The 27,479-nt window shown below is 39.6% G+C and overlaps 1 protein-coding gene across 3 annotated transcripts in view; it reads left to right on the top strand.

The window, feature by feature from the left end:
- Nucleotides 1-5,950: 5,950 nt before the first annotated feature.
- The window catches only part of mgmt (O-6-methylguanine-DNA methyltransferase), a 64,774-nt gene continuing 43,245 nt past the window's right edge, over nucleotides 5,951-27,479 (top strand). For 2 of the 3 annotated variants that reach the window (XM_061228388.1, XM_061228386.1), the window contains exons 1-3: nucleotides 6,015-6,087; nucleotides 7,892-7,935; nucleotides 17,312-17,433. In XM_061228388.1, the coding sequence (XP_061084372.1) occupies nucleotides 7,912-7,935; nucleotides 17,312-17,433 (146 nt within the window). In that variant the 5' untranslated portion in view covers nucleotides 6,015-6,087; nucleotides 7,892-7,911. Of the gene's footprint in view, nucleotides 6,088-7,891; nucleotides 7,936-17,311; nucleotides 17,434-27,479 lie in introns of all 3 variants that reach the window. The other variant, XM_061228387.1, reaches the window with a different exon arrangement.

Here is a 27,479-nt window from a genome sequence, read left to right as displayed (position 1 = left end):
ACAGTTTTGTATTGCCGTGTTTTCGTCAAAATGTGGAACGGTCATAATGAGAACAGTTACAGAATAAATTAATATTTCGAATAATTCATCAATGATTTCAAGGTTAAAACTGAATTCCCATATTTTTGTGGTTGATGGAACAGAAACCTTTGAAAAAACATAAAAGTTTTTTAGTTTTTTTTCAGACATTTGTAAGGAGCAGAGGAGAATTGGAGAGTTTTGGAGCCATACAAATAGTTGTGTTGTTCCAGCAGAGGGGGCTACTTGCTATCCGGTGCATTAATAATGCTGATTAATTGGAAATGGCTTACTGCATGCTGTGCTATTGCTCTTCTTATGCCTCCATTGCATCCATTAAATGCATAGAAGCTTTCCGTTTTACAGCACAGGGTGCCAACCAATCAGATCCCATGGAGAACCAGACCCCGCCCCCCTCACAATGTAAGAGAACCTCAGTGCTTTGAATTGTATGTGTTACAGTGAGCAACCAAAATCTAAAACTAGAACAAAGCCTCACCATCAGACACATTCTAAATGTGTTCCAACTGTCAGCACCAAATCAAGTAATGACTAAATACAACAGGTAGGGTGAAATCAGGTAATTTGGGACAAATTACCTTACTTCACCCTACATCAGCCACAGAACCTCAGCAAATTGCAAGGGTTAGCTGTGTTGCTAAATTAAGACTTACCCAAACACGTCATATAACCACACAGATGGTAAAAAGACAACCATTTAACTGACTTAAGTAGATTTCCATCAGCAGGTTACAGCAGATTACATTTTGCTTTAAGCATTTCTAGATCTGCTGTCCCCGGTTTGAAGAATACATTCATTCCTCTCCTGCTGCTCACAAGCTACACTCCCTGTGATTCTGTTCAAGAGGCTTTCATGTGATCTTGTTTAGCACAATATGCTTTAATCATAATGTGCTAATCCTTTTCTCTACAGACACTGAATAGCCCTAAGCATTTAGCAGCTATTGCATGCAGAGGCATGGGCAGAAATGCTCGCAAATGCATTTCCAGAAATACAACCGCAATATTATTGCACATATCCCTTTAAATAATGCTGGTATGCAAAGCTACTTAAATTAGATGACAAATTTACCTTTTCTACTTGAGACTTTAGGCATTCTTCCATGTAAATGTAATAAAATTAAGTACAGTAGTTCTGCTTTTAAAAAAAGTGTCCATTGGCTTCAGAAAATCCACACTCCTGACAAAGTGCAGCTTCAAATCTATACTTATTCAAAACATATATTAGAGACTTTGTGTCCTCAAATCAGTTCCCAAAAGAGCCACTTGTTCTTCTGTCTATCTATTTGTAAACATCCATACTGTAACCAGGATCATAATGCCATCAATGGCATTTCACAGACTGTCTGTTGGCACTATCGGAAAGGGAGGTCAGTATGAACATGACAGGACCTGAGAATGTCGCACTATATGGGTCATATTGGAGGCAAGAGCTTCATTACTGTACCATGTGTGTGTCTGAATTCTATTTTCATATGAATACTTAACCAAACATCTAAAGTTCACATCATAATGTAATCATCAAGCTCCTTAAGAGTTGCATGAAGTGATTTAGCCACTACACATCTTTCTACATCCCTCATATTTACAGAACTGAAGCACTACAGACCTCAGATTTCACCACAATGAATGGCTGGGGAGGGAAATAGGAACTGGTTCACTGTGAGCGCTCTATCTTTCAAACCTGAGACCACATTCATCAGGCAAATGAACCCTCATCCAGATCAGGGAAATTTATGTTTGTCTCGTTCAAAAGTGAATGCTCTTGCTTGCTTTGCCTTTAGAGTTTCATCAAACCTCATGGGGTGACCAAATTTGGTTGCTTGTTAACTATCGAAAGCAGTCTGACATGCCCTTATGGAAATGCAAAACTATTGAAAACATATTTTATATAATATAATATTGAAGCACAGGCATTGCAGTATTTAAATAAAATACTAAAATACACTGGTGTGATGACATATATTTTTTTAAATGGTACACATATCTACACTACATTTCTGAATATTACATTTCAATAAGGGCACATGCAACAATAAGTGCGCTTGTTATTTTATTTTATTTTTGTTTTTTTGGGGGGTGACACGCACCTCTCATAAATTAGTCTCAGCCATTCAAAACAAATAGGAAAGGAGCTGCATGAAGGAATATCATCCCTTATAGAAATGTCAGAGATGAATGGTGTAAATGTCACATCCATTAAAACAGGGGACAGTTAGTACCTCATTAAAGAGGAGGCCATATTGCACCCTGAGCATCTGCTGGCAAGCCCCGTCCCCTCACCGGGTCGGACAGACAGCTTCTCCAGATGGCACCGAAATCCGCCCGGACCCCGCCGTCTCCACGGGGGCAGTGCCGCACTTCTCTCTCCCGCCCCTTGACACGGAGGAGGAGGAGGGGGGGGGGGGGAGGCTGGCAGCGTTGCAAGGGCTGTTGGGAATTTGTGAGGTGGCAGGGGGAGGACTACCTGCTAGCCCGCCCTTGATTTATGAGAACCCGAAGACGTCGTGCGACGTTGAGACAAAAAGCGCTAATTACGCGTTGCGCAGAGCGCGGTCGTTTGCTGGGCGATGAAAAGGTTTTGGGTGGCACTAAGCTGTGCAAATGGTCTTCTCCGAGGCCTTCCTTGAAGATCAAACGCAACGTGGTCCTGCAGTGGAGCGAGCTGGTTTGGGGTATGAATAGTACTCTTTCGTGGAATTCATAATTCCTGAAGCCTGGGGCCTCTGGTCTCACTGTTGAGCCTCTCACCTACTGTAATGTATATTATTTTTTTCATGTGTATGGCCCATATCTGTAATTAATTATCTGACACATAAATGATTTAGATATGAGCTTAAACATGCAGAGGATCTCAGTTTGTATTCAACCAACCATGTTTTGCATACTAAAATGTAAAAGTATTGTTGTAATTATAATGGTTTTTTTATTAGAGAAAAATAGAGAAAAGCAAGGTAAAACATGACATAATGAGCCACAAACCCAATACCAGATAGGATTAGACTACTTGTATAAATTCAAACTCAGTAGTTAGTAGAAGGCAATACGTGTCCGGGTCTACCACATGAAATGGACACGTTTAACCCATCAGAGACTCAAATGAATGTGGGTGAGATTATGATATCAATTTAAAATGAATGATACATTAAAAAAAAACTATGTAAACAAATAAATGGCTATAAAGGTTTACGTTTGTGTTCAAAGTGCAATTTTAATGTAGAAAATGTATGCAGCCGACAACGAGGTCAAATTGATAGCATATTACAGATAATTCATGAACAAGAGTGTTTCATTAACTTTTCCCCCCGTTCAGATGATCAAATTCCCCCAGCACAGGTAGCAGATGCCCCACACACCCTATCCCTGGGTAATGAACCGCAGTTGACCTGAGTGATTTCTGGTCTGATTGACCAAAGTCACATCCTAAATGATGCACTGTGATAGCATAGCGCCAGGCAAGAAAGGCTATCACTTATATTAAGCGAGCGAATGCAAAACTGACAAATTCAATTACAGCCAAACAATGTGAAATTAATCCCAAATGCATCTCTTCATTTGATCACAGTGGAGGCACTGTGGAAAGTTTGGGCAGAACAGAATTAGCCCGTCATACTTGTCACATTCAATGATTTCACTTCTCTGGGATCTGACTTATTTGACTTTCAGGAAAAAAGAGAAAGTGGGTGTATTTTTCACTGAACCAGTAGGGAAGACAAAATAATCTTCAAAAAATAAACCAGGGAGAACTGATAGGCATCTGATTTGTGTGCTTGATGCTGGATGGTGAAACTTTGCATTGCCATCCCCGTGTTTTAAATCCTTAATAGAACATGCACTGCAGAGGTGTGTTCAAGCTATTTCAGGCAAGGGCCTCCATTTTAGACTATGAAGTCAAAAAGTCTGCAGAGACCCAAGTCCTGCTGAATGAAACTAAATCAGCTATGATTTAAATTATATTTTTCAGGAAACTTGCACTTGCTTTTTATAATAATATGACTATTATTATTATTATTATTATTATTATTATAATAATTATAATAATAATAATAATAATAATAATAATAATGTGTTATTTAGCTGATGCTTTTATCAAAAGCTACTTACAGTTGATTAGACTAACCAATCCCAACCGGGACTGAACTTTCAATGTAGACAATCTTGTAAAATGACATATTCTAGCAAATTTCACAGACAGCAGCTTACTGCATATACAAATATTTCAAGATTATTGACAGTTACTGCATATAAAGTTCTTCACAGTTTGTAAAAAAAATTGCTGAGATAGAGTTGAACCTGGGAATGAATAGTATACTGTAGGTCAGCATTACTCAACTCCACATCCTGTGGGCTGCAGTGTCTGTAGGTATTTGCTTCACCTGATTTTACTAATTGTTTTAGTTGCTTGGCTCAGATAAGAAGCTAATTAGTGAAATAATGTGATGTGGCGCATGGTAGGAGCAAATGCCTGCAGACACTGCAGCCCGCAGGATGTGGAGCTGAGTAGCACTGGTGTAGGTACACAAAATCTATCAATAGTTTCCTCTTGAGGTTCTGCCTCATGGACTGTCATTTGAGGCCAGCGTGCATTTGAACTTCTTAACCTGTATAAAGACTTTGACCATAAAATGGCTGCAGCGCTCCACCATGGCTACAGGGAAATAATGATGCGCTGGGATTCAACATAAGACGGCCTCAACAGGCCCTCTCAGCTTATACTGTATATCCCAATCATGAGGAGCCCCTGATGTACGAACCCCATCCATTTACTGCACACTACCTGCATTATTTATGACTCTCCACACAAGGAAATCTCTGCAGTCCACCCATATATTCTCTGTGCCAAACCTCACTGGTTCCACTTAGACCTCAACCGTGCTGGTTGTATGTAGCCAACATACAGTAATGGCCTAATGTTGTTCCAAAAACGATATTGACACATTCTGTATTTTATATAGGCTAATTCATTAAAACTTGCGCTCATTGTTTTTTCTTTTCTGGCTATGTACTCTACAATTACATATTTGTAATCAAAAAATTCTCATGTGATTAAACAATCCATGTGGTAATAAAAACTTTTATTACAGGGTGTTTTATACATTTTGGTTTCACACTTTTTTCCACATCGAGGTGGAGGGTGAATATGGCTACCTATCGTAGTCCTGTGTTCAGAGTCATTAGTACAGCCATGCATATTAATGGCCAATGCACAAATCGGTTTTAACACGCTAGTACGCCATCTTAATGGATATGGCTAAAGCAGTTCAGGGAAGATTACTCTTTTGCAAATGGAAGTGTAGGTGATTTAATTTGACCTCGTTCTAAGAGCTGAATGAATCTCAGTTCTCTTCTGCCATTCCTTTGAAAGTCCTGACACTGAAGGTTATTTTACACTCACATGTGCTGGACTGGAAGCGATGCACAAAGTCTGCACAGAATGAAACCATTTGTGAAACCCACACAGGTACAAGCATCTAAAAATATTAAAAGATGAATGACTAACAAACATTCCTCTACAATACCTTTAAGATTAAATTAACCATGTGGATGCGGAATCAACTCTTTGATTACCAGAAAACCGCTCTACCTCCTGGAATACTGTCTGTCTGTCTGTCTGTCTGTCTGAAAATAGTTGGCCAGCTATGTAGCAGTGATGTTTTCTCAATGAGGTTACAAAAATGGGGAGTATGACTTAGATTAACATTTACTTTTCTTATTGTATTTTATTGCACTATATGTTGTATCGTGTGCATTTTTAGTTTCTAAGTGGGCTACAAACAAATAGCTTCTGCAGTTGTATCAAACAATTCAGTCTTTATACAACCAGTTTGGTGCGATGTAGGCTATTCCATGTTTATAAGCTGCGAACAAGGTGAACAAGGCTGGCTTGTCTACTCTGAACCGTGCAGGAGTCATTTGACGGTGTGCGAATAGGAACTGCCCCCTTACCGCTGATTGGACGCTTCCTCCATGCGGGACAACACAGAACGCATAACAGGAAGGTACTCCTCAGTCGAGCTTCTGCATCAGTCATGTTGGAAGTTGCACATGGTGCGTTAAAACGGATATATTTTAAAGATCTATTGACAAGTGAACCTGGTATATAGTATATAGTATATATTGTGTGATTATAATATTACAACGGACTCGCAAACTAACGTTTCCATTTAAGTTACCTTATTCGCGCTACGACTAGCTAGCTAGCATGCCTGAAGTTATGCGTAGCCTACGTCTGTGCTGCAATGATAAGCAATAGAGTAAACTTAACAACATATATTGAGTTTATTAGTTTGCTGCATAATTTATTAAAGCACAGAGTCGTTGGGTATTTGCTCAGATAGCAACGTTAGCTAGCGAAATTTTGTAACTTCAAATTACGTGTAAGTTTCACAATAGCAAAACACTAGCCAGTACACCGTTTTATGGCTAGATAACCTTCGCCCGTTGGCAACCATTTTTTGTTAATTTCTGCACACTACCTTTTCAAATGATTAGCTAACAGAAACAAGTTTCAATATATTCGCGAACGTTAGCTAACGTGTGCCATCTTGCTCTGCTAAGTTTGCAACTGGTCCGACAGTTCACATGGAATAACGGTAGATCCAAAGATGTCTCCAGTGGAACGTCATAAATTGGAATGAAATGCTTTACTTTGTCTTCAGCGATTCAGTTCCACGAGTAATCATACGCATCTACACGTGTTCGGCGCACCTACTGATTGTTAGTTCTTAGTCAGAAATGTGCTACATAGCGACTATTTTATGTAACGTGTAATTACACGGTTTCGTATACGAATACAGTCCAGTTTTGTATGTCTGCTGTAGCGCGAAGGTAAGAGGAAGTACGAACCTCGCTTTCCCTAAGTAACTTAAGCCCATATTCCCCACACCACCACTTTTAATTTACAATTTGTTTAATGTACACTGCAATGGTGCGAAGCAACATTCCACAGTATGTTTTATCACTAAACTAGACGAATTGCTCCGATATTCCCCTGGCCTAATTGACCCTTTTCTCAGCACAACTGCCTCTGAAAGTGTGCCTCAAGATTTTACTGTGATGTACTGTAGACAGCATTTTCAGCCAGGGGGTACATGTACCGTTTACATGTGATACAGTAAATATTTGTATAACTGACAAAATATCCAATAATTCTTGTGTACCCAGCACAATTCCACTCACTGCTATTCAACTACCAGTACAAATTCTGTACAGCAATTACCCTGCAGTGCACAAGGCATTTGAAGTGACCTCTTATACATCTTTGCACACTTACTGTACACCATGTATGGTAATTATCTCATTTTATGAAGACCTTATAATATAATGTTAAATATGATCTTATACACAACACCATAACTGTTGTGTTAAATATGGCCATTGTACCGTATGCGCAATGCGAAGTGTTAAAGTCTCTGAGGGGGACTGAAAGAGTGATGTCCTTCAACTCCTGCATCCTTGAACGTCGTTCATAGGAAGGAAAGGCTTGCGTTTTCTGAGGCATAAAGGTTATTTAAAACCTATCCGAGAGCCACCGAGAACAAAGCCATTCTTGTGTTATTTGCGCAGGCCATGGGATCTGTTTTACCGTCGTGTCTATCCTGTTGCGTATCAAAGCGCTTCGCGCAGGGCGATGACAGAGGCGGTCGCCTGGTCGTCTGCTGCCTGCAACTCCGCGCAGATGACGGCTGACCCGCCGAACTCATTTCCTGTTTGGCGCAAAAAAATTATTATTATTTTATTTTTTTCCCCCGAGGTACCCTGGGACATATATTTTTTTTCTCTGGCTTTCATACCGCATTTGGAAACAAATCACTGTCCTTCTTTAAACCTAGTCTCATTTTCTCTTCTCTAGGTGCAATTCTCTAAGCAACCATGGAATCCGGACTGCGGCAGAAAGTAAGTGGAACTGAGAATTTATTTTCATTCGATAGCTTGTGAAAAAAAAACAAGTAACATTACAAATGAGTTCACACATACTGTAGTTCGGGAGGCCTCCTCACCCAACCCACTCCCCTCCCCGGAATATGACAGCTATTGTTTGGGAAAAGGATGACATGATTGATGCCGCTCTCTAAATCCTGCCAGCTCTGTCAGAGTGGAGCACAGCCATCAGTGGACCTTTCCCCAGCACGTATCTATCATTCACACCATTGAGATTAATAGGACGGCACTCTACTCTTGGATTTTTGGAGGCCGGTGGCTTGCTGACCTTCTGTAAATAATTAGATCTGCTTCATACTTGTTATTCCAAGACTTGGAAACACGGTTCTTCAAGACATACGTACGAATGTGTTGACCACTGACCCCAATATATTAAGTAAATTCTTTGTGGAAAAACAGGGAAACAGTTTACTTAGCTTTAATAGATATTTCAATGGTAAACCCTGCGTCACATATAGCCTTAATCTTCGAAACACACAGGCCAGTGCATGACATTTAGTTTCATTTAATCATTTACGAGTTAACACAGCGACATGTCAAGTGTTAATTCAACTATAACAGAGTACATACGAGTCCTGTTGGGACCATATTTATTCTGTAAGATTGGATTTAACACTAAACATTCTACTGTGAATACTTCAGCTGACTCCCATGAAAATTACAGAAGCCAGTACTGGGAGTGTTGTAATGGACAGCCAATCGCCGTTGGTGTGTGAGTGTGTGTATGAATGGGTGAATGAGAAGCATCAATTGTACCGCGCTTTGGATAAAGGCGCTATATAAATGCCAATCATTTACCATTTACATGTTTACAATAATATATGTAGGCTTTATATTATTGTAAACTTTTTTTTAAGGATGACCATAAAAATTGAGTCATATCAGATACAGGCATACGCAAACAAAAATAAAGTTGGTAGTTTCTACAGTTTTTAAACTTCAAATGCACACCACAGTTTGTCGGGAAAATTGGTTTGAAATGGATCGCTGGTTTAAAATGAATAGTTTAGTCTATATTCATGTTAATTTCTCCTGTTGTTTGTGTCTTTGTTTATCTGATTTGTTTTGTGGGGATATGCGGGAGAAATGTTAATTGAAAATAGGAATTTATGTCAGAACCTACTCATTATATGTAATATTTTATTATTCACTTAATGAACCACAAAAGAACAGTTTAATTCTTCCCTTATTAAAAAGCATTTGAGTACCGTACGTGCACTAGCAAAATAACAAAATTGCAACACTCAGCAAAAACATTATCAAAGACTTGGGCCCTAGGGCCTTCGTGGTTATTTTTGTCGGCGTACAGTTATATAGGGTATCATATTTTTATTTTTCCTGTTCTTGTGTCTCCTTTGATTTGATCTGCCCATTGCACAAGTTTCAAGTTTATACTTCAATGCTTGTTTGATTATTTAAATCATCACCATTAATGTCTGTCTGTCAATGCTCACTGGGCTAACTCCAAATTCAGAGTTAAAGGAGCTCTGTCACGCTTTTTTGACTTGAACTTATTTGGATTAAATGCTTTTATTATGTGTACATTCATTTTTAACATCACCGTCAGTGTAGCCATTCCCTAGATATGGACACGTCCAGTGACGTCACTGGATGTGTCTGGCTTGACTCTCCAGCCTGTGTTTCCCAGAAAGTTACGGGCACTCAAACTCCACCCTTGAATGCAGAGACTGGTTTATGGATGGCCACCCATCCAGGTGATCACATGACACTCCTAGGAAAATTTGGTAACGTTAGCATTCAAATATCATGGAACCTAACTTGGCTAGCCTGAGCGATATGACGGACAGCTCTGACTTCGCCGAGTTACAGCACAGCTCCATTGCATCCATCAACGCCAGCAATCAGCCATCATTTTGTCATTTTACTGGCTCCATTGCAGCCATCACCGACATCAATAAATCTGACAGTCTACTGTTGTGTTTTACTGGTTAACTTGACATTGGATGTCAACAGCTATGATGCTTTTATTCATTAAATTAAGCAACGATGCTCTGGTTCTGTTGTAACCAGCTAATTTAGCTAGCTAGCTAGCTTGCTAAATTACAGACTGTGATGACGTAGCCAACATGAATAGCCGTCCACTTTATAATATGTATGGAGTTTAATAAGAAAAAACAAGCAGAACAACTACATTTCTCATTAAAATGAACCTCGCCGAATCTCTAACTTTGACGCTGCCATCGAATGTGACGTGATGGCTACAGTAGAGCCGCTGTTGAACAGTAAATTACATTACAGGCATTTAGCAGACACTCTTATCCAGAGCAACGTACAATGAAGCACAAATCAAACCTAGGGACAAGTGCGTTGAGGACCCTAAAGGAAAATACAGTTCTAGCATGATCACATAGAATCTTGAAAGAGTACATCAACTTACCTACTAGCATACCAGGGTTGGAAGCTAGAATACCCCGAGTACTGCAATAACTATACATAAGTGCTATTATAAGCTATGACATGCACAAGGCTAATCATAGTAGTGAGGTAGGGAGGGAAAGGTGCAGCCTGTGTCTTCAGTCTGTGCTTGACAATTGTCAAAAACTCTGCTGTTCTGACATCCACAGGAAGGTAATTCCACCACCATGGGGCCAAAACAGTTGTGACTGAGAAGTGCAGGTAAAATGTTTCAGAAGAGTACTTTAAGAAAATGTTCCTTACTACATAACAGGTAACAGTTTTGCTCAGCCTTTGGCAAAACCCCATGCAAATCATTGATTAATTAGCCGATTGCTTTTGGGATTATCTGTTTTGTTGTTTATTTCCATTGGTCTAACTGGGCTTGTGCATGGAAGATTGCAGGTTATAAATCTAAGCTGAGCTCTTACAGAAATGAATATGTAGAATCCAATGATCAGTTTCCAGCTGTAGAATCCAATGATATGTCCCCAGCTGATACCAAAACAAAACAAAACAAAACAACAACAAAACAAAAAAGAAAACTGCATATTTAAAAATGCACCAGACACCTCTTTATCCCTTACAGAAGAAAAAACACAATCAAATCTGGTTAACACAGTGTTTTGCACATTATACCGGAGCATTTAGTATACTCTGAAGAACAATTCAGTTCTGTCCTAAAGAGCTAGCCTAATGTCGAGGTTAGCTGATCCCTTAAAATTGGAGTAGAGGGGGGAAATTGTGTTTGTGTTAATTTTCTGTGTTTCGCTGGGCACTCATCCGTCCCATTTCTCGAGTGAGTGAGTTTTTCTATTTGTGAGATGATTGATGGCCGGGATGCATATCTCTCTTCGCGGCGTTGCTGACGGGTGGTATTGCACAGGGACCGGCCGCCCAGAGCACAGGCATGATTTACACAGAGCCCTACCCGCTACCTCCAGCACTTATTTATGTTTTGGGCCTATTTATTACACAATTGACTACATAAGCAGCCCTAGCTTATGTGTGACATTTCTACATTTCTCAGTTAATACAAAATGTAACAAGGCTATTTTCTGTCATTACACAAACTGGAGCGTTAACTGTTATCAATGGAAGGCGCTCTTGCTTTGAGTAGCTTCCGGAAAGACCCCAGTTTATATTCTTCTATCTGGGATGCAAGTCGTGATGTTTCATTGAGCTGACTTGATATTATGCTGCAGTGATTCTAATAGTTGGCAGCAACAATGCATTTAGTGCACTGAATTTCTTTATTTTTGTGTTGTCATGTTGTCGTCGGCTGGGTTAGTTTGTGTAGAGTTGTTTATAAGCTTTATATTACAAGGGAAACCTTATTTGATTTGTGGTTTTCTGTTTTTCTTTATGTTGTTTGTTTAAATTATGTGTTATCAGGTGGGGTACTGTTTATAAATTTTTTTATATTTGTTTGTGAAGTTTGTCTCCAATGCACAAGTCTGAAACATGTTGAAAGGCCCATTGTGCGCATGCAGTCTGTGTCATGCCTGTTTCCATGGTTAAACGGTTTGACTGTAATATTACTTCATGTCATATGAGGGACAGAAGACATATTTACAGTCATAACAAATGACTAGGATGACTTTCCAAGCCTTATAGTTTCTGAAGATATATGCATTTTCCTTTAGCCAAAATTGAGATGGTAAACAAATCCACTGTTAAATTACTGCTCAAAGCTAAATTACAGGACCTAATTAAATGCAATTAATTAACAACTAGCCATATAAATTAGCCATTAAACATAAATTAGACATACTGTAAATCTGTATGTACATTGCTTAGCGTATCAGTGAGCACTTGCTTAAATAACTGTAGAACACATTTTAATGTCTCTCCAATTGTTGACTAGTTAAATGAGTCAAGTGTTGTTGAAGTATTTTCTAATTTTCTTAGGGTTTGGCTTTACAGTTGCTGATATACATTCTGTTAGCACTTTATTCCTCTCATTTATTAGACTTATTAAGTCTTCTGCTGCTGTAGCCTATCCACTTAGAGGTTTGACGCGTTGTGTGTTCTGAGGTGCTCTTCTGCATACCGCCGTTGTAATGTGTGGTTATTTGCATTACTGTCACCTTCTTGTCTGCTTCGGCTAGTCTGCCCTTTCTCCCCTGACCTCTCTCATTAACAATGCATTTCTGCCCGCAGAACTGCTGCTCACTGGATGTTTTTTCTAGCAAATGCTAGAGACTGTTGTGTGTAAAAATCCCAGGAGATCAGCAGTTTCTGAGATACTCAAACCACCCTGTCTGGCACCAACAATCATTCCACAGTCCATGTCCATTCTGAAATTTGGTCTGAAAAACAGCTGAAACTCTTGACCATGCATTTCGTTGCTGCCTCATGATTGGCTGATCAAATATTAAAAAGATACAAAAATGAAAAGCTGGTTTGGGTAAATCTGGTAAATCTTGATGGCATGAGTGGAACTTGAACTGTTCCAAACATGGGACTAAGGCCTCAGAGGGGGGAGAGAGTACTGTAGAGGTTGTGTGTTAAAGGCATTCCTAAGGGTCGATTCAGGAATCCGGAAACTCCTATTAACCAGCTAAATTATGTCCCTTCTCCTAAAACGGGGTGTGTTGGTATCTGGCTTTTCTTCTCCGTGGGGCCGGTTGCGGCTGATCTGGGCCATGGACACGGTGTTCGGGGAACGCCGAGCTGTGTGGTGGGAGAACGCCGGAACGTCGGGCTCCTGAATCGATCACGAAGCAATAAATCATCCTCACCGCCACCCCCAGCAGCACCTCTCTGACTGCAGAAACCCCGTTCTGACGCTCGTTTGTTATTAATGACAGGTCGGGCTTAATTCCGTCGGCTAACAACGGCGCTCCAGTTTCGCGGGCGGCGCGTAACGGCATAATGAGGCCGGGGTTCCGGGAGCTGTGTGCGGTGGCATCTGTGGGAAAAACCGTGCAAGACGAACACGTGACGGAAACATCTCCACTAACCATTAGGGTGAAAATCAGGGAGCAGGATTTCATAAATTACTATTTGGGTGCTCTAAATACGCATTTGTCCGTGTTCTCACTGATCGCTGGGGGATGTCGAAAACGGAGGCAATTCTTTTTTTGACCAAAATACATAAGATTCTTTTCTAAAGAATTGTAATGGTCAGTGGCTTTGTAAAGAGAAGAAAATGAAAACAGAGGTTGTTTTAACATAACCGAACATAACATAATCACAAGAACAGCCCATTCAACCCAGCAATGTGGGTTGTGTACCTAAAGTGTACCTAATGCTTAGTTTTACCAAAGAACTAGACAGTATCATGCTGACATGCTGATTGCATCAAGGAAACCATACCATTTTAATCACATAATTTATATCCCTGGAGTGAATTTAATGTTCATTACAGCTTGTTGAAATGTATTTGCTGACATTATTATGATTTTCTTATGGATGCCAAGTTCACTACTGTGTTCATTTCTGAATTTACTGTGTATTGATGAAAAAGATCAGGCACACAAATCTCAGGCTAAACCTTAGCAAAACAGTGCTGCAATTATCACAGAATTCCTTTGGGGAAAGAAAAGTATTGAGGAGAGAGAATTGTAGGGAGTTAAAAACTGACATTTTTGTTATAAGCTATAATTGACATCTTGAAAAAAATAATATATACATCATGACACCCATGCCACATTAAAGTTTAGAACAAAGTTATTTGCTGTTGAGTGTGAAAATGAGATCACGTCAATTTATTTTTCCACATCGGACATAAATTCTTATGTTTAATGCTTGCTTGTTTTGCTGCTGACATTATGGTGTTAAACCCTCCTCCCACACACATTTAGTCTTCGAAAGAAACATGTTATGACACATGTAGGTGCTCGATACTATCTAGTTTTTAGGCCAACTTAGCAGTAGGTACACTTTAGTGGTAGTAAAAGGCAAGCATTGCTGGACTGAATGGCCTGTTATCATGTGTATGTTACTGCATGTTATGTTATGTTATATTATGTTCAGAGCAACCAACCCTACTTGAGATGTAATTTCCAAACCCCGCAAAGTAGACATGATACTTCAAGTACTAACTTTTTAAAGTTTTTTTTTATTTCATTTTATCCATTGGCAACACAATCTCTATAAGCTGCTCTGTCTGGAAGCAGGCTCGCTGCGTCTGTTTAGCGCTGCGTGCTGGGACGGCAGAGCAGCCACCCGTGTCGCTCTTGGGTCTGATGTGCCGTACGAGCAGTACGGAGCGTCAGATAAGATGGCCCCTCTGCTCTACTTGCATGTACTGTTCGTACTGTAAACTCTCAGAAATAAAGTGACAACGGAGGTACATTTTTATTCTTCAAGGATCATATTTCCCCAGATGTACCCTGACAGTACAGTATTAATTATATATGACTGGCGAAGGGTACAATTTTATGTACCTGCGACAAGCATTTGTAACATTGTAGGCACTTTTCATACCTTTATTTCTGAGCGTGTGGTTCACAGAAGCAGCAAGCCAGATAAGAGGCCCTAAGATCTGGAACCCCACCAGATAGCTGAGATATATTATCATACTGTATGTCTGCCAATGCAAGGAGGCTGTAATTTGTACTTCTTACTCCGAGTCCAAATACCCCCAGAGAATTGGAATTATTCTTGTTTGTTTTGGCCCGTTGTATTCTAATGTTAGTGTGTACTTTTTTGTGGTATTTTAAAAGCTTTGTTTTTGTTATGTTATTTTGATTTTTTTGTATTATTTGTTTTTGTTTCTCATTAACAATGTTTCCACTGAGATCAGGCTTCCCACTATGCTTGGCTCATGTTTTCCTGTACGCCCTGCATAATGTTAAAGAGTACGGTGAAAAAGTAGCGTAACTTCCAATCAGATGTCCTTAATTATCTTTACAACAGAAGTGGAACACATCCAGATGTTTATTTGAACGATTTCTGCATTTGTGCAGGACTTCTGTCACATCTTCCCAAAAGTGAAGATTTGCACATACTCCATATGGACTTCATACCAATTTGGATAAGATTGCAATAAAAAAAAAAAAGATTTTCTATATTTCAGTGTATAAATTAAGAGATCCCTTTGCAATATAAAAAAATATATACAAATATTTAAAAAATTTAAACGTTCTGCAAACTTCAAACCATATATTTTTAAAGAAAAACTTTACTCAAGTGTTTTTCAGTTTAAAAAAAAAAAAAATGTCCCCTGTGTATAACAACAAAAAAAACAAAGAAATATGCAGTCTGGTTATTGCCAGAATCTATTTTGGTCATCAAAGAAGCTGTGCATTATTGCAGTTGTTAAGAGCTGGAACAGCGATTCCCACAGGACCAGCACCCCGTGGAACAGTTTTAACTGGAAAATACATCCTGAGCATCAGCCAGAAATGACGTATTGAAAATAACACGGCGTTGTCGGGGGAATCGTTCGCCAGGCGAGGGGGAATGTTTTTTCCTTTCGCGAGATATACTACAGTACAAAAAATGTGGAAAGATTTATGGGCTATGTAGGTTTACAGAATTATCCTTTTGTAGATAGAGGGAAAAAATATGGCTGTTTCGATGTAATGATTAAGTCAATAAAATGATTTTCTTGTGAGATGGATGGGCATTTTACTGCAGAGAAGAAGAGAACAATTTTGAAGTTGATACCGTGCACGCAGAAGTTTTGAGATGGTAACACAGCTAAACTCATTACAAATAACTAACAACATGATCAGTGTTGGATATACAGCGCAGCCTTGGGCCAAGTTTCATATTCATTCACATTACTATTTTGATTTATTCATGCTTTCTTCAAATTTGGAATGCTGAATTGTGTCTGCCAGCCACGCTCATTGCTGTACACTCTCAAGTCAGATGCTTTATGTCATTTTTTACAAACCTCCATGTCTCGTTAAGGTTAACACGTTTTTTTGGACACATTCCACTACATTATGTGTTTAAAAGGAGTCATAACCCATTAATTGTGTGTTTGTAATGCAAAGGTAGTTACATCGGCACAAGATATATTGAAACACAAACGTGATAACGGCAGATATTTTTACATCACAGTCCAAAATTCTTCTTCTGTGGCTTGTGCAGAGACGCTGCAGGTCTTTGAGACTTAAATAGTTCGCTTATTTCTGTTACATTTTTTCTGAATAAAATAAAAATATTGTCAATGAGATCATACATTTCAACTAATTTCTAAATTTGTCAATGGGATATAAGAAAGGTTCACGGGCCAAGCAAACAGTAACTTAAAGCAAGCTAATAAATCTTATTGCAAGACTAAAACGCTTGTTAAGACAGTCTTTTGCAGTGTACGGCCAGCTATCCAGCACGCACAAAGGTCCAGATTCTATACCAGACTATTGGACTACTGCAGAATATTGGATTACTGACTAGATTACTGCAATTCCAAGTGATTTCATTTGGTTTCATTTTGTACTAACTAAACCACTGTGTTTTAATCTGTACGTACACACTTCATTAGCCTACTTCCATCTGTACTGCCATGATTAGCCACATAACCTCATCCATTACCTGTACCTGGCTTGCAATACATATCCATGTTTTTTCAGTCTCATGCTTCTGGCTTTCACTGGCTGTGATTGCAATGGTTTTTCTAGCCGAATGGTATGCAAGTATGCATGCACGCCAAAACGATTCAAATGTGTGAGATATATTGTATCTATTTTTTGGTACTTACCCTTTTTTAGGTACACTTTTGTTATGACATACAATGGCTGTGCATTTGAATCTTATGTCACTTATGTGAAACCCATGTTTAAAGGATGTTTTGTGACAGGCTTCGCAGTGAAACACACATAACATCCGCCGTTATGGTAACCGCTCTGCGCTAGAGCCGCTCGGCATCTCGAGCGAGCTCACAGTTTCTCAAGAAGGCACTCGAATCTTAAAGCGCTCTCTCGCCCACCGCGCCACGTTCCGTTCTTCCGAACAGGCTGGGGAGTGCGGGCTGACTGCAGTCACGCTGCAAAGCCCCCTGGGAAGGATCCGAGTGGCAGGATGCGAAGACGGCGTGCACCACATCCAGATCCTGACGGAAGGCGCACCTGCTGAAAGGTAGGCACGAAAGCCGTCGCCGTGACGATTTCATTAGGAAAAGTATGAACCTGTAGAACCGCTTGAGCGGACACTTCTCGTCAAGCTGTGAATCACCCCCACTACCCCACAACCCCCCCAACCATCCCACCAAACCAAGAGCATTTCCACCAGTACAGATATGAGACCGTGTGAAGCCATGGTCCCAAACCTAACTTTAACATCCCACAGAACGAACACAAATACTTATTTTTATCCAGTTTAATCACTGTGACCCACTGCATCAATACCGTATGAATAATTGCACTGTAGTGATGAATTTACTTTTATACTCATATGAATACAATATTAATAACTTTGCCTGTTGAATGCTCTGTTCAGGAATACTAGTGTCCAGGGGTTGAGTAAGGGATAATACCTTATGAATGAGTCAGTTATGAGGAAATAATTGCCCAGGGTATACCACGCCTAACTTGCCAGACCTCAATATTTTGTTCAGTTGTTACAGCACAGCTGTCAGAGGTTATATGTAGTTTACAGGGAATATCAGTGTAGTGAATATATTTCGCTGGGTGTTTTTTGTCTAAGTTTACCATATACCAAGTGTATTCCTCTATGTTTGCGGCACTTTCTGTTGTTTTGTAGAGTTAATTACAGACTATAAACGTCTCATCACTCTCTCACTTGTGTGCTGTAAGTTATGTTATTATTACTGCTCAGTTAAGTTAAAATGCTCAGTTACATTATGTTTGAAACATCTCCCATGGTTATCTTTCTATCGACAATATAAAGTCTAGCCAACCTTCAAATAATGCACAGCCACGTGACACATCTCGGCCAATCAGAATGCCATATTTGCCCTAGGTCGTTGGTTATTTTTCAGTGCCGTGATTTCAGTGCTGTAAATAATCATAATGTTCATTATCTATGTTAGTGGTTGCTGGCCTGTGGCCGATTGGTAGACTGCATCTCCATATTCTGGCATCCGAACATGGCATGAATCCACCTGATCCTGAAGAGCATACTTTATATGAACTTGTGGATGATTTGTCCATATCTATCCATACTGTAACTTGTTCATCATTTTTAGAACACGTTATTTTTAGAACGCGTTTACTAGCTACAAAGATAGCTAGTAAAAAGCACCCAAGTTCACCACATCTGGCACATTTGCCTGGCTAGCAACATTGAAAGATTTTGGCAGTTTTTTGGCTCTTTTGAATTTCATCTCAAAAGTGAGATCAGTATTCCGAAGGAAACACAACTATAAACATTTGTGTTGCAGTTAATATGTCAGTAATCTTTAACAATCTGCTTGTTATTGTAGATAAAATCCCTGTATCTACAAATATTGAATGCAGTATCAAATTTCCTGGAGCCAATTCTGTTTCGCTTTTCACTACTTTTAAAGTAGTGCAATCACTGCACCGCAGCGTTTATTGGGTCCCTACAGAAGGCCCAGGCTGAGCTGCTACATGACACACGCATCAGCGGCGATATTGGTCAAGTGTGTCCGACGGTCAGTTAAAGAGAAAACAGCAGTGACTGTCGATCAGCGATCCGCCGCCTTCAGCCCTGACCATTAGCTCGCACAGTTTCAGTACGGAACAGATACTGATGTTTCAAGCTCAAGACGGGAAATCAGTCCAAGTCATATATTACAAGGGAGAAAAAAAAAAAGAAAAGAAAAACCTATCTTCTGTGGTCCTTTTGCAATCCCACAGTCCTCTCTGCTGGCTGGAGACTACAGCAGGCTTCGGTAGAAAATGCTGGGGCGCGTGTTTGGCGATGCAGGGAATCCCGGTTTGTAATTGACAACATGGTGAGAGGCTGAGAAATTAGCCTTCTGTGTGGGGCGTTCTGTCCGGGGTCAGGACCCTGTAGAGGATCATTTACAATAGCTGCAGGGCAGGTCTGAAAACAGTGAAACGCGAGGCATTATTAGTGCAGCGTCTGTACGTTAGTGTATGGCTAAGCTTAGCATGTACACTCACGCCGAAGGATGCATGAGGCGAAAACACAAGGCCGTCAAACTTCTTCTTGAGAGACACCTTCTGTGTTCTAGTTTTATGTGGTCCTGCTCTTTCACAAAAGCATTTCTATTGTTTGTTTCTTGTATTTTCATTATTTTTCTGTATCAGGGGTTTTCAAACTTATCCAGAATTTACTGATGTAGTCACAACCTTTGTTCGAACCATGCAGTTACATACCTGATTCTACTAACCAAGTTCTTTAGCAAAGACTCTAGCGGTTGATTAGTAGAATCAGTTGTGTAGCTGCTTTGTTGGAACAATAGCCTGCCCCACACCAGCCCTGTCTGGATAAGATTAAGGATCCCAGTTTTATTTCTATATTTTTGATGGATTGATAGTTTGGGCATCATCAAGATCTTATTAATGTGAAATTATGCCGCATAGAAACAAACCCACTGATCACCTAATCATCCCAAATATTACAATTCTGCACATTTAAAATAGAAAGTTAATGAACTCATCTGCATTTCAGCACAGAAAGTAAGCACGTCAATACGACCCCGCATTATACCGAGCGCTTCTCGTGCAGAAATATCTTTAATTTCCGCCTTGCGCCTTTTTAAAACGTATGGCCGGCTCTTTAATTTATGTAAACACATTAATGTTCTTGTATTACAGTATGAACAAGTCCGCTTGCACATTTCTCTGTTTATTCGGTCTTATCAAGCAGTGAAAACGTTTAACTTGTTAATGAGGGGAAGTGGAGAAATTAATGATATAGTTTGGATCCTCGCAGCCTCCCTTAACCACGCACCAACAGTCTGCACCTCATTCCGTCCTGTTACCGAACACACTTTAATTTCTGCGTTCAGCTTCAGTAAGCAAATGCAAATAGATTTAATAATTTGCCTCAGTAGATCATTTCTCAGATTAATATCCTATATGCGATGCCTTTGCCTTTTGGAATTGGGACTTTTTCCTAATTCAGAACACTAAATAAATACACTTCATAATGCAACCTGAGGCCAGAAATGTGTTTATCGTGTCATCAGTGATCGGATGATACAAGCTATTAAATATTTATTTTTCTATAACTGTGGCCAAATCACTACACTTGATTTTATGCTGGAAATAAGAAAAACAATCTGTGATCTGACATGCATTTTATTAAACTCATAATCCAAGTTTAAAAGTCAATTTAAAGTGGAAGTATTTCATTTTTAAGTTTCTTGCCAACTTTCTTAACAATAATGACATTACATGTAGGTATATAAGTGCTTATTATAGTAACATTCATTATGTATTTACTTCTGTGCAGTTTTAAGTGGCAGCTGATTTCAGTAATTGAATTTGATTATTAAAACGCCTTGAGCTGAACTGTTGACATCTGGTTGCAGTCATATAGAAACACAACGCTGCATGCTGTTTTGAGAAAGCCTGTGGTTTGAAAATAAGCTTGTTTATAATTACATGTTTTTTGTCTGGAAGTGAAGAACGGTAACACTGCCATGCAAGCCCACAGAAGCATTCCGCAGACTGTCTAAGCACCAGGTACACCAAATCTCTCCTAGACCCCGGTGACATTTGACAGTGAGCTAACCACATACTTCCTACAGCATCTGTTCCCTCGCATTATTCCCATGTTTAATATTAGCAAACCTTTTTTTTTTTTTTGAAAAGTTTGAGTGTGTGTGCATCCAAGTATGCATGCGTGTGTGTCTTGCGTTTGTGTTTATTCCTGCAGAATCCAAATGTCATATCTGATTTTTATAATTTATCTATACTTATAAAGAGAAAGGCGGTAGCGGCACTCAAGCTGGACACAGTTCATATGGGGTGTTTTTATCTGTTTCTCTGCCCTCTGAGTGGTTATTACTTCTTGACTGAATTATAGCGCTAATATAGGAAGGCAGCAGAAGCACATTTCTATAGACTACAGGAAGTTGACCCAATTATGATGTTCAGAGCATCAGCTCGGCTATCGTTCCCTTATGTATTCGTTTTTTAAGTCCCCCCCCATATAACGGCAAAGATATGTGGAATTTCGAGTGCGGTAGCGCTCTGCAAAAGGTCAGTCCACAGGCTGACATTATGAGGAAAAATCTACTCAAATTAATCACTTTGAAATTGTCAGACACGCCAAACCTCCCCACACACTCACACTTTTTCCCAGGTTATTGTGTTTTAAAATGAAGACGTCTGTAAGACAAAACATGGGAACAAATACATCTTGTTTTAATTTGGTAATTAGGAGCTTTCCTGAAAATATTTCAGTTATGCAATCCGCAGTCCCCATGCCAGTGAATCCATAATTTAGGTTGCTGGCTTCCACAGCTGGAGGCTGCTTAGATCTTAAGAATACACAGACGGCAATAGTTTTTCGTTAAGCAATTTAAATTTAGAAAACAGGATAGAAACAGGAATCATGCAGTGTCTACTCATACCATCATCCCATCGAGTGCCCATAATTCAAAATGGCCAGCAGATGTAGTAATTGCATGCAGTTCGTATGCTGCGCTCATTGTAAATATTACAAGGCTTTAATCGCGGTGAGCTTTCTATGGATAAAATGGACCTTGACGTTGCCTCAGACCAGTAATATACAAAAAGCCAAATAAATGCATTGCAAAATTGTACATATTTGATTATATTAGAAGTCTTTCTTTTGCAGTGTGTATTTCCAGTAGCCCGAGGATGTTACAGAAGTAATTGTTCTTTGGCCATTCCAGCACCATTCAGGGAGGCATTCAGTCCTCAGGGTGGCCATTTTCAACACATCTCAGTTCAGCTGAATCAGTGTATGCTTAAATTATGCCTCTTTTTGAGCGCTCCTCTCCAAACAAGAAGAGCACTTCTACAAACAATGTTTTGCTAGCTGCCCGGTCCATTGGCTTTAATGAGTCACGTATACAGTGCGACTCTGTGAGAGGTAAAATAAATGAAACAGGCCGTGTAATGCTGTCCCTGGTTTAAGAAATTTAAGAACAAGGTGACGTGTTCAGCACACAGTTTAGCATGTACAGAGAATAATGCTGGCAAGATTTTATGATTGTGAAATGATAAGGTAAATTGCTAGAGACTGTGGGTGTCGAACACATACACAAGCACTGGCTCTGTTACACTGTGATCCTTTCCTGTCTGAATGTAGATATAATTTCTATCTATAGGTTGAGAGCGTTTTTTCCACAATGATCTACTCGTTTATTTAATCAAAATCCCTTGATGGCTGTTATTTACTTCTGTACATTTACAGTCTATTGCTGTACAGTCTTTGCCATCTTAGAAAGGCCTCTTAAAATACGTATCAAAATGTAAGTCTGTAATTCAAAGATTAGTCTGAATTCTCATTCTGTGGACATCATTCACCACACTGTTCACACATGTGTTCTCATTCTGGGGACATCATTCACCATCGATGTTCACACAGATGTGTTCTCATTCTGGGGACATCACTCACCATCGATGTTCACACAGATGTGTTCTCATTCTGGGGACATATGAGGCCTGTCTTGTGAACACACTGGTTGCAGACCTTGAGTTTATTCAGATTATGTCCAATCGTGGAGAGGCAACATACGGTAGTTTTCAAAACCGAAGCCTGCAGTTTTTTAAATCATTTTTTTATGAAACCAAAGACAAATGCATCAACAGCAATGGGAACCTCTGTATCAGTACTACACCTTTGGATGATTCTCCTGGCTGTTTTTTCCTGGTTAATAACGCATGTTCCTTGTCTATGTTTTGACTGTTATGTGCATCTTCAGTGTGTTTGGAGTGAAATGTCTATTTCAGTACTTTAGTACAGAGTAGTTTTATAAAGAAGGCAGACCATTCCAACAGAGACATTTTACCAACTTTGCTTTGGTGTTCTTGGTCAAAAACAAACGCAACAAATATATGTGGACCTCTGCTATTTTACCAACTGTTCATGGTCAAATTTGGCTGCTGGTGACTGATGTCTTCAAGTACGCAATCTCTGAAGACCATATCGTAAAATGATAGATTACCTCATTTTGTTGTGTTAGTTTTTTCCCCTCCGAAGCATCAGTCATTGAAAGCAATGCAGTCATACAGCAACCAAATCATGTTTGCTTTGCTGATAGTCACAACAATTAGTGGAGAGCGACATATACTGAAAGAAATCAGCTGTTATAATATGTATTTTAAGACACAGCGGTCCAGCTTAAACACATTGGCAGCACTTTTTGCAATACTTGAGTCAAATAGACTGTGGGTGTGTAGAAAAATGCAGAATTCTTCTGGAATATCACTGTCAGTCCTTTAAAAAGCGCAGTGACACACAAAGACAAACACTGTACTGAATATGCTGGGGTATTTTAAAACACAGTTTAGAGGAGAACTATCCTTCATTTTGCCGTGATATTTTATGTGGCCTTCGATATATTTAATACAACGGGCTAGCCACATGCCCCCTGTCGCTCCAGGGTAACACCCGGTTGCAGCTAAATCCATCTATCTCCATTTAGCCCAAGCCGCCACTTCATAGCTCAGTAGATAAGCCATATTTTTTATTTTTCGCTTTTTTTTTTTGGACCACAATAAAATAAAATGCGAGGAAATATGAAATGAGAAAAATATCGTAAATAAGAGAGCGATGTTGTGGTCAATGTGATGAGATATTGGACAGAAGCCGCTGCCTTGGCTTCATTATTTCACATCTGCATCCCCACGGTTCTCGCTAAATGAACTCGGCAGAATGCCATGTCCACACTGATGAGATGCAATCAGTCACGTTTTTTATGGCCTTCCATTTGTTTTGTTACCCAGTAGTTTGCCTCCTTTATTATCTCTATCACTGAACACCAGTAGCTCCAGTAGCATTGGATGCGTGTCATATACAAAAAGTGTAAAGGATAAATGTGTGTGTGTATGTGTGTATGTGCATAATATTTCAGTGAGACTATAACTTGAAGTTTCCTGTGAATATATAGCAGCCATTCATTGGTAATTGTAAGGGACAGGGGCCTACACTATGGGTGGAAAGACAGGTGTCTTTATAGTTTGATTGGGCACTGCAGCCTGTTAAGTTACTATACGCTTTGTGCATGTTACACATCATGGCCAAAGCTGTTTGCACTGGGACTGTGCTTTTCAGATGCTCTCTAGCTACTTTGTTCAGTGTACATGTGTTCTGGCCAGAATGGATTTAGTATCTTTTAGTTTGTTTTTCAGCTCTCTTTTTTCACATGAATTATTTGGTCTTTTTTGTGACTTGCCTATATTTAATGCATACTTCAGTATTGTGTGTATTTTCACAGGACGCTGGGGAAAATGAAAGTGATGGCTCTCTTCTCAATGTAAACGGGGGGGGGGGGTTATTTTGTCATCTGCATTTCTGCTTGCATTGCATTGGTTCATTGAAAATCCATCCGAGGAAAGAGTGAAAGGGTGACATCAATGGCAGTGGTGTACGTCCGGTCTGATCCTTTCCGGTCTGTTTACTTATCTAACTTTCTTAAAGGACAAAAAACTGCTTCCCTTTCATTGTTTGCCTTGATATTAAAATGTGTGCATTTATTTATTTATTTTTTATTCCTTTTTATTTTTTGTAACAATATGTTTGACAAGCATATTAACATCAATTGAACTCCTGCAGTTGTTCTTGGTTCATGAAACAATGTTATGTCAGGTCATATAAAAATATATTAATATTAATAATTTAAGAATAGTTATAGTTGATAATTTCCCCATAAATTTAGTATTGATGATGTGTTGTGTTTCTGAAAGGCTGGTGCACTTTTCTGAGCGAACTGCTTAAACACTTTTACCTCTGTGCCATCATTTCAGTCGTCACAGAGTGACAAAGTGGCCATTTAAATGACAAATTTTGTTATTAAAACCGCAAAAACAGAGGCCTGTTTGAATGGAACATTCCTTACACCTGTCAGCAGTCAACGTTTCTAATCAAATCACGAGGCCATTTTGGCTCTTAACTGATACAAGCAATATTTCCTGTAATAAACACCCTGCAAATGTTAGGAAACAAGGCCTGGAGGCAACATCAGATGTATGAATCCACGCTGGCTGAAGCGTAATCCGCCCCACATACGCCCACACGTTCAGGCCTCCTGCATTGCCATTGTGTTCGGCGTACATTGAAGAAATGTTAAGGCATTTTGTTCACAACAGATTGCCACTTTTTGAAGTATGGCATGTGCTCCTCAAGCTCTCTAGATAGGGGGTGCGTAACAAAGCGATTCCTCATTTTGCGTTTTTCCTATGAAAAATTCAAAAGGCGCGAAATCGCACCCCGATTTTCTTTTGAGCATATTATTTTCCAATGCTTGGATCAATTTGTCTGTCAAACACGCTGAGAGGTGATGGAGTCCCGGCAAATGCAATTTAGCCTGTGAGGTCCAAAATAGAAATGTTGTAGGGGGTTCTTGTCACATTATGTGAGAGGCTGAGCACTTTATTTCCTGCTGATGCTGGGAGGTTATGTTAGCATCAATCACGCAGGGCAGCGAGTGAGCGTGCTACACTTTTCACACAGTATCTGGAGGACTACGCACAGATTGTGTGCTTAACACGTTCCTGATGGCTGCAGAATCTCTTATTGCTTCCAAATCACACGCCCTGTTGATTATGAATGACAGTCCGTGTATAACATTGCTTGTGTTCCTTACAAGCGTAGTAATACAATTCGGTAATAACGTTCAGAATTGGTGGCACAAACCAACTTTTTATATATGTATATATGTATTTTTGTAAATAAAGTAGGAGATTTTAATATTCTTTTTTGCTTGTGATTCTATTATGTGTGATGTGTGTAGGGCCTCATGTGTAGGCTGGAATATCAGGTGCAGCTGATGTATCTCTGTAGCTTTCTTCACAATGGCTTTACTCTTAGTGAAGCTAATTACTGTTTAAATGCCTTGTCAAGATTAAAACCTACTGATTATGTTGATTATGATTATCATTGTCATCTGTAACAAAAAATCAGCGGGTATCCGTACTGTATTAGCCGAGTGCTGTTATTGTATATATCTAGCCGAGTGCTCTATGGTATATTTTCTGTAGTTAGCTTTTCTTATAAATGAACATCTCAGTAAGCTGCTACTAACTGATCTTTTTGTAATGGATCTAAAGAGAGGGCACAAAGATTCACAGAATTTGCTCTACAGGGTTTCATACTTCATCTTGACAAAATGTCTCCGTGCTCTCAAAGTTCTAGTTTCTTTGAAAATAACAAACAAAAATAAGATTTATCCTCCTTTTACTCCCCAATTTGGAAGGGGCAGTTGAGCATTGCGTTGTCCGCTGCTGATTTGGGAGAGAGTAGACAGGCCAGTTTACACTGGCGAGTTGCACAACAGGCAAACCGCAAGCACCCCATCAACCAGCAGTGGTCAGTGGCGATGCAGTGTCAACCCGGCCGCCTGAAACCCTCTCTCCCTCGAAGACGTTTGAGTCAATTACGCATCACCCTGTGAGACTGCCAGCCATAGGTGCACAAATTTGTTGCCAGACCACAGGGCTCATCCAGGATGAACCACCTTACCGCCTCTACCATTCTCCATGTTAATTACCTTCATGGCCTCAGCACCCTTGAACTGTGACTATATTCACAATATACCACAGCCTCTTATGCCATATGGCTAAATAATTAGCTACATTAAAACAAATATTAATACAAATAATGTCTGTGTTTGTGCCATACAAATGAGTAGTCCACTCATCCTCTAGTCCTTACATGTTGGACTGTGTAATGTGTTGAGATGAAGTTTAAGGGTACAGTGAATTGCATACGTATGTTCCATTTCACTAGTAGACTGCCTCACATCTTTTTGGAAGTTCTTCCACTACTTTCTCATTATGACGCTGCTTCAGTGCATCATTATGCTTTTTCTTTGGCGATTTAGCTGTTCCTCTGATAGCGTGAAGGCAACATATGCTTAACCAGAAGACAAATTAAGATTCTGATCACCTCTCAACGTGTTCAGTTTATAGCAACTGTGCTATAATTACTTGAAGCTTTAGCTCCGTATTCGCTGGTCTTTTTCCAGAGTCAGTCCTGACGTGCATTAACAGTGCCCTGTCGCGAGCTGTTTTTAACAGTCTGAGGACGGTTTT

This window comes from Conger conger, chromosome 18, assembly GCF_963514075.1.
Source record: "Conger conger chromosome 18, fConCon1.1, whole genome shotgun sequence".
Taxonomy (NCBI): domain Eukaryota; kingdom Metazoa; phylum Chordata; class Actinopteri; order Anguilliformes; family Congridae; genus Conger; species Conger conger.
The sequence above is the reverse complement of the archived record's forward strand: the minus strand, read 5'-3'. Positions and strand labels throughout refer to the sequence as shown.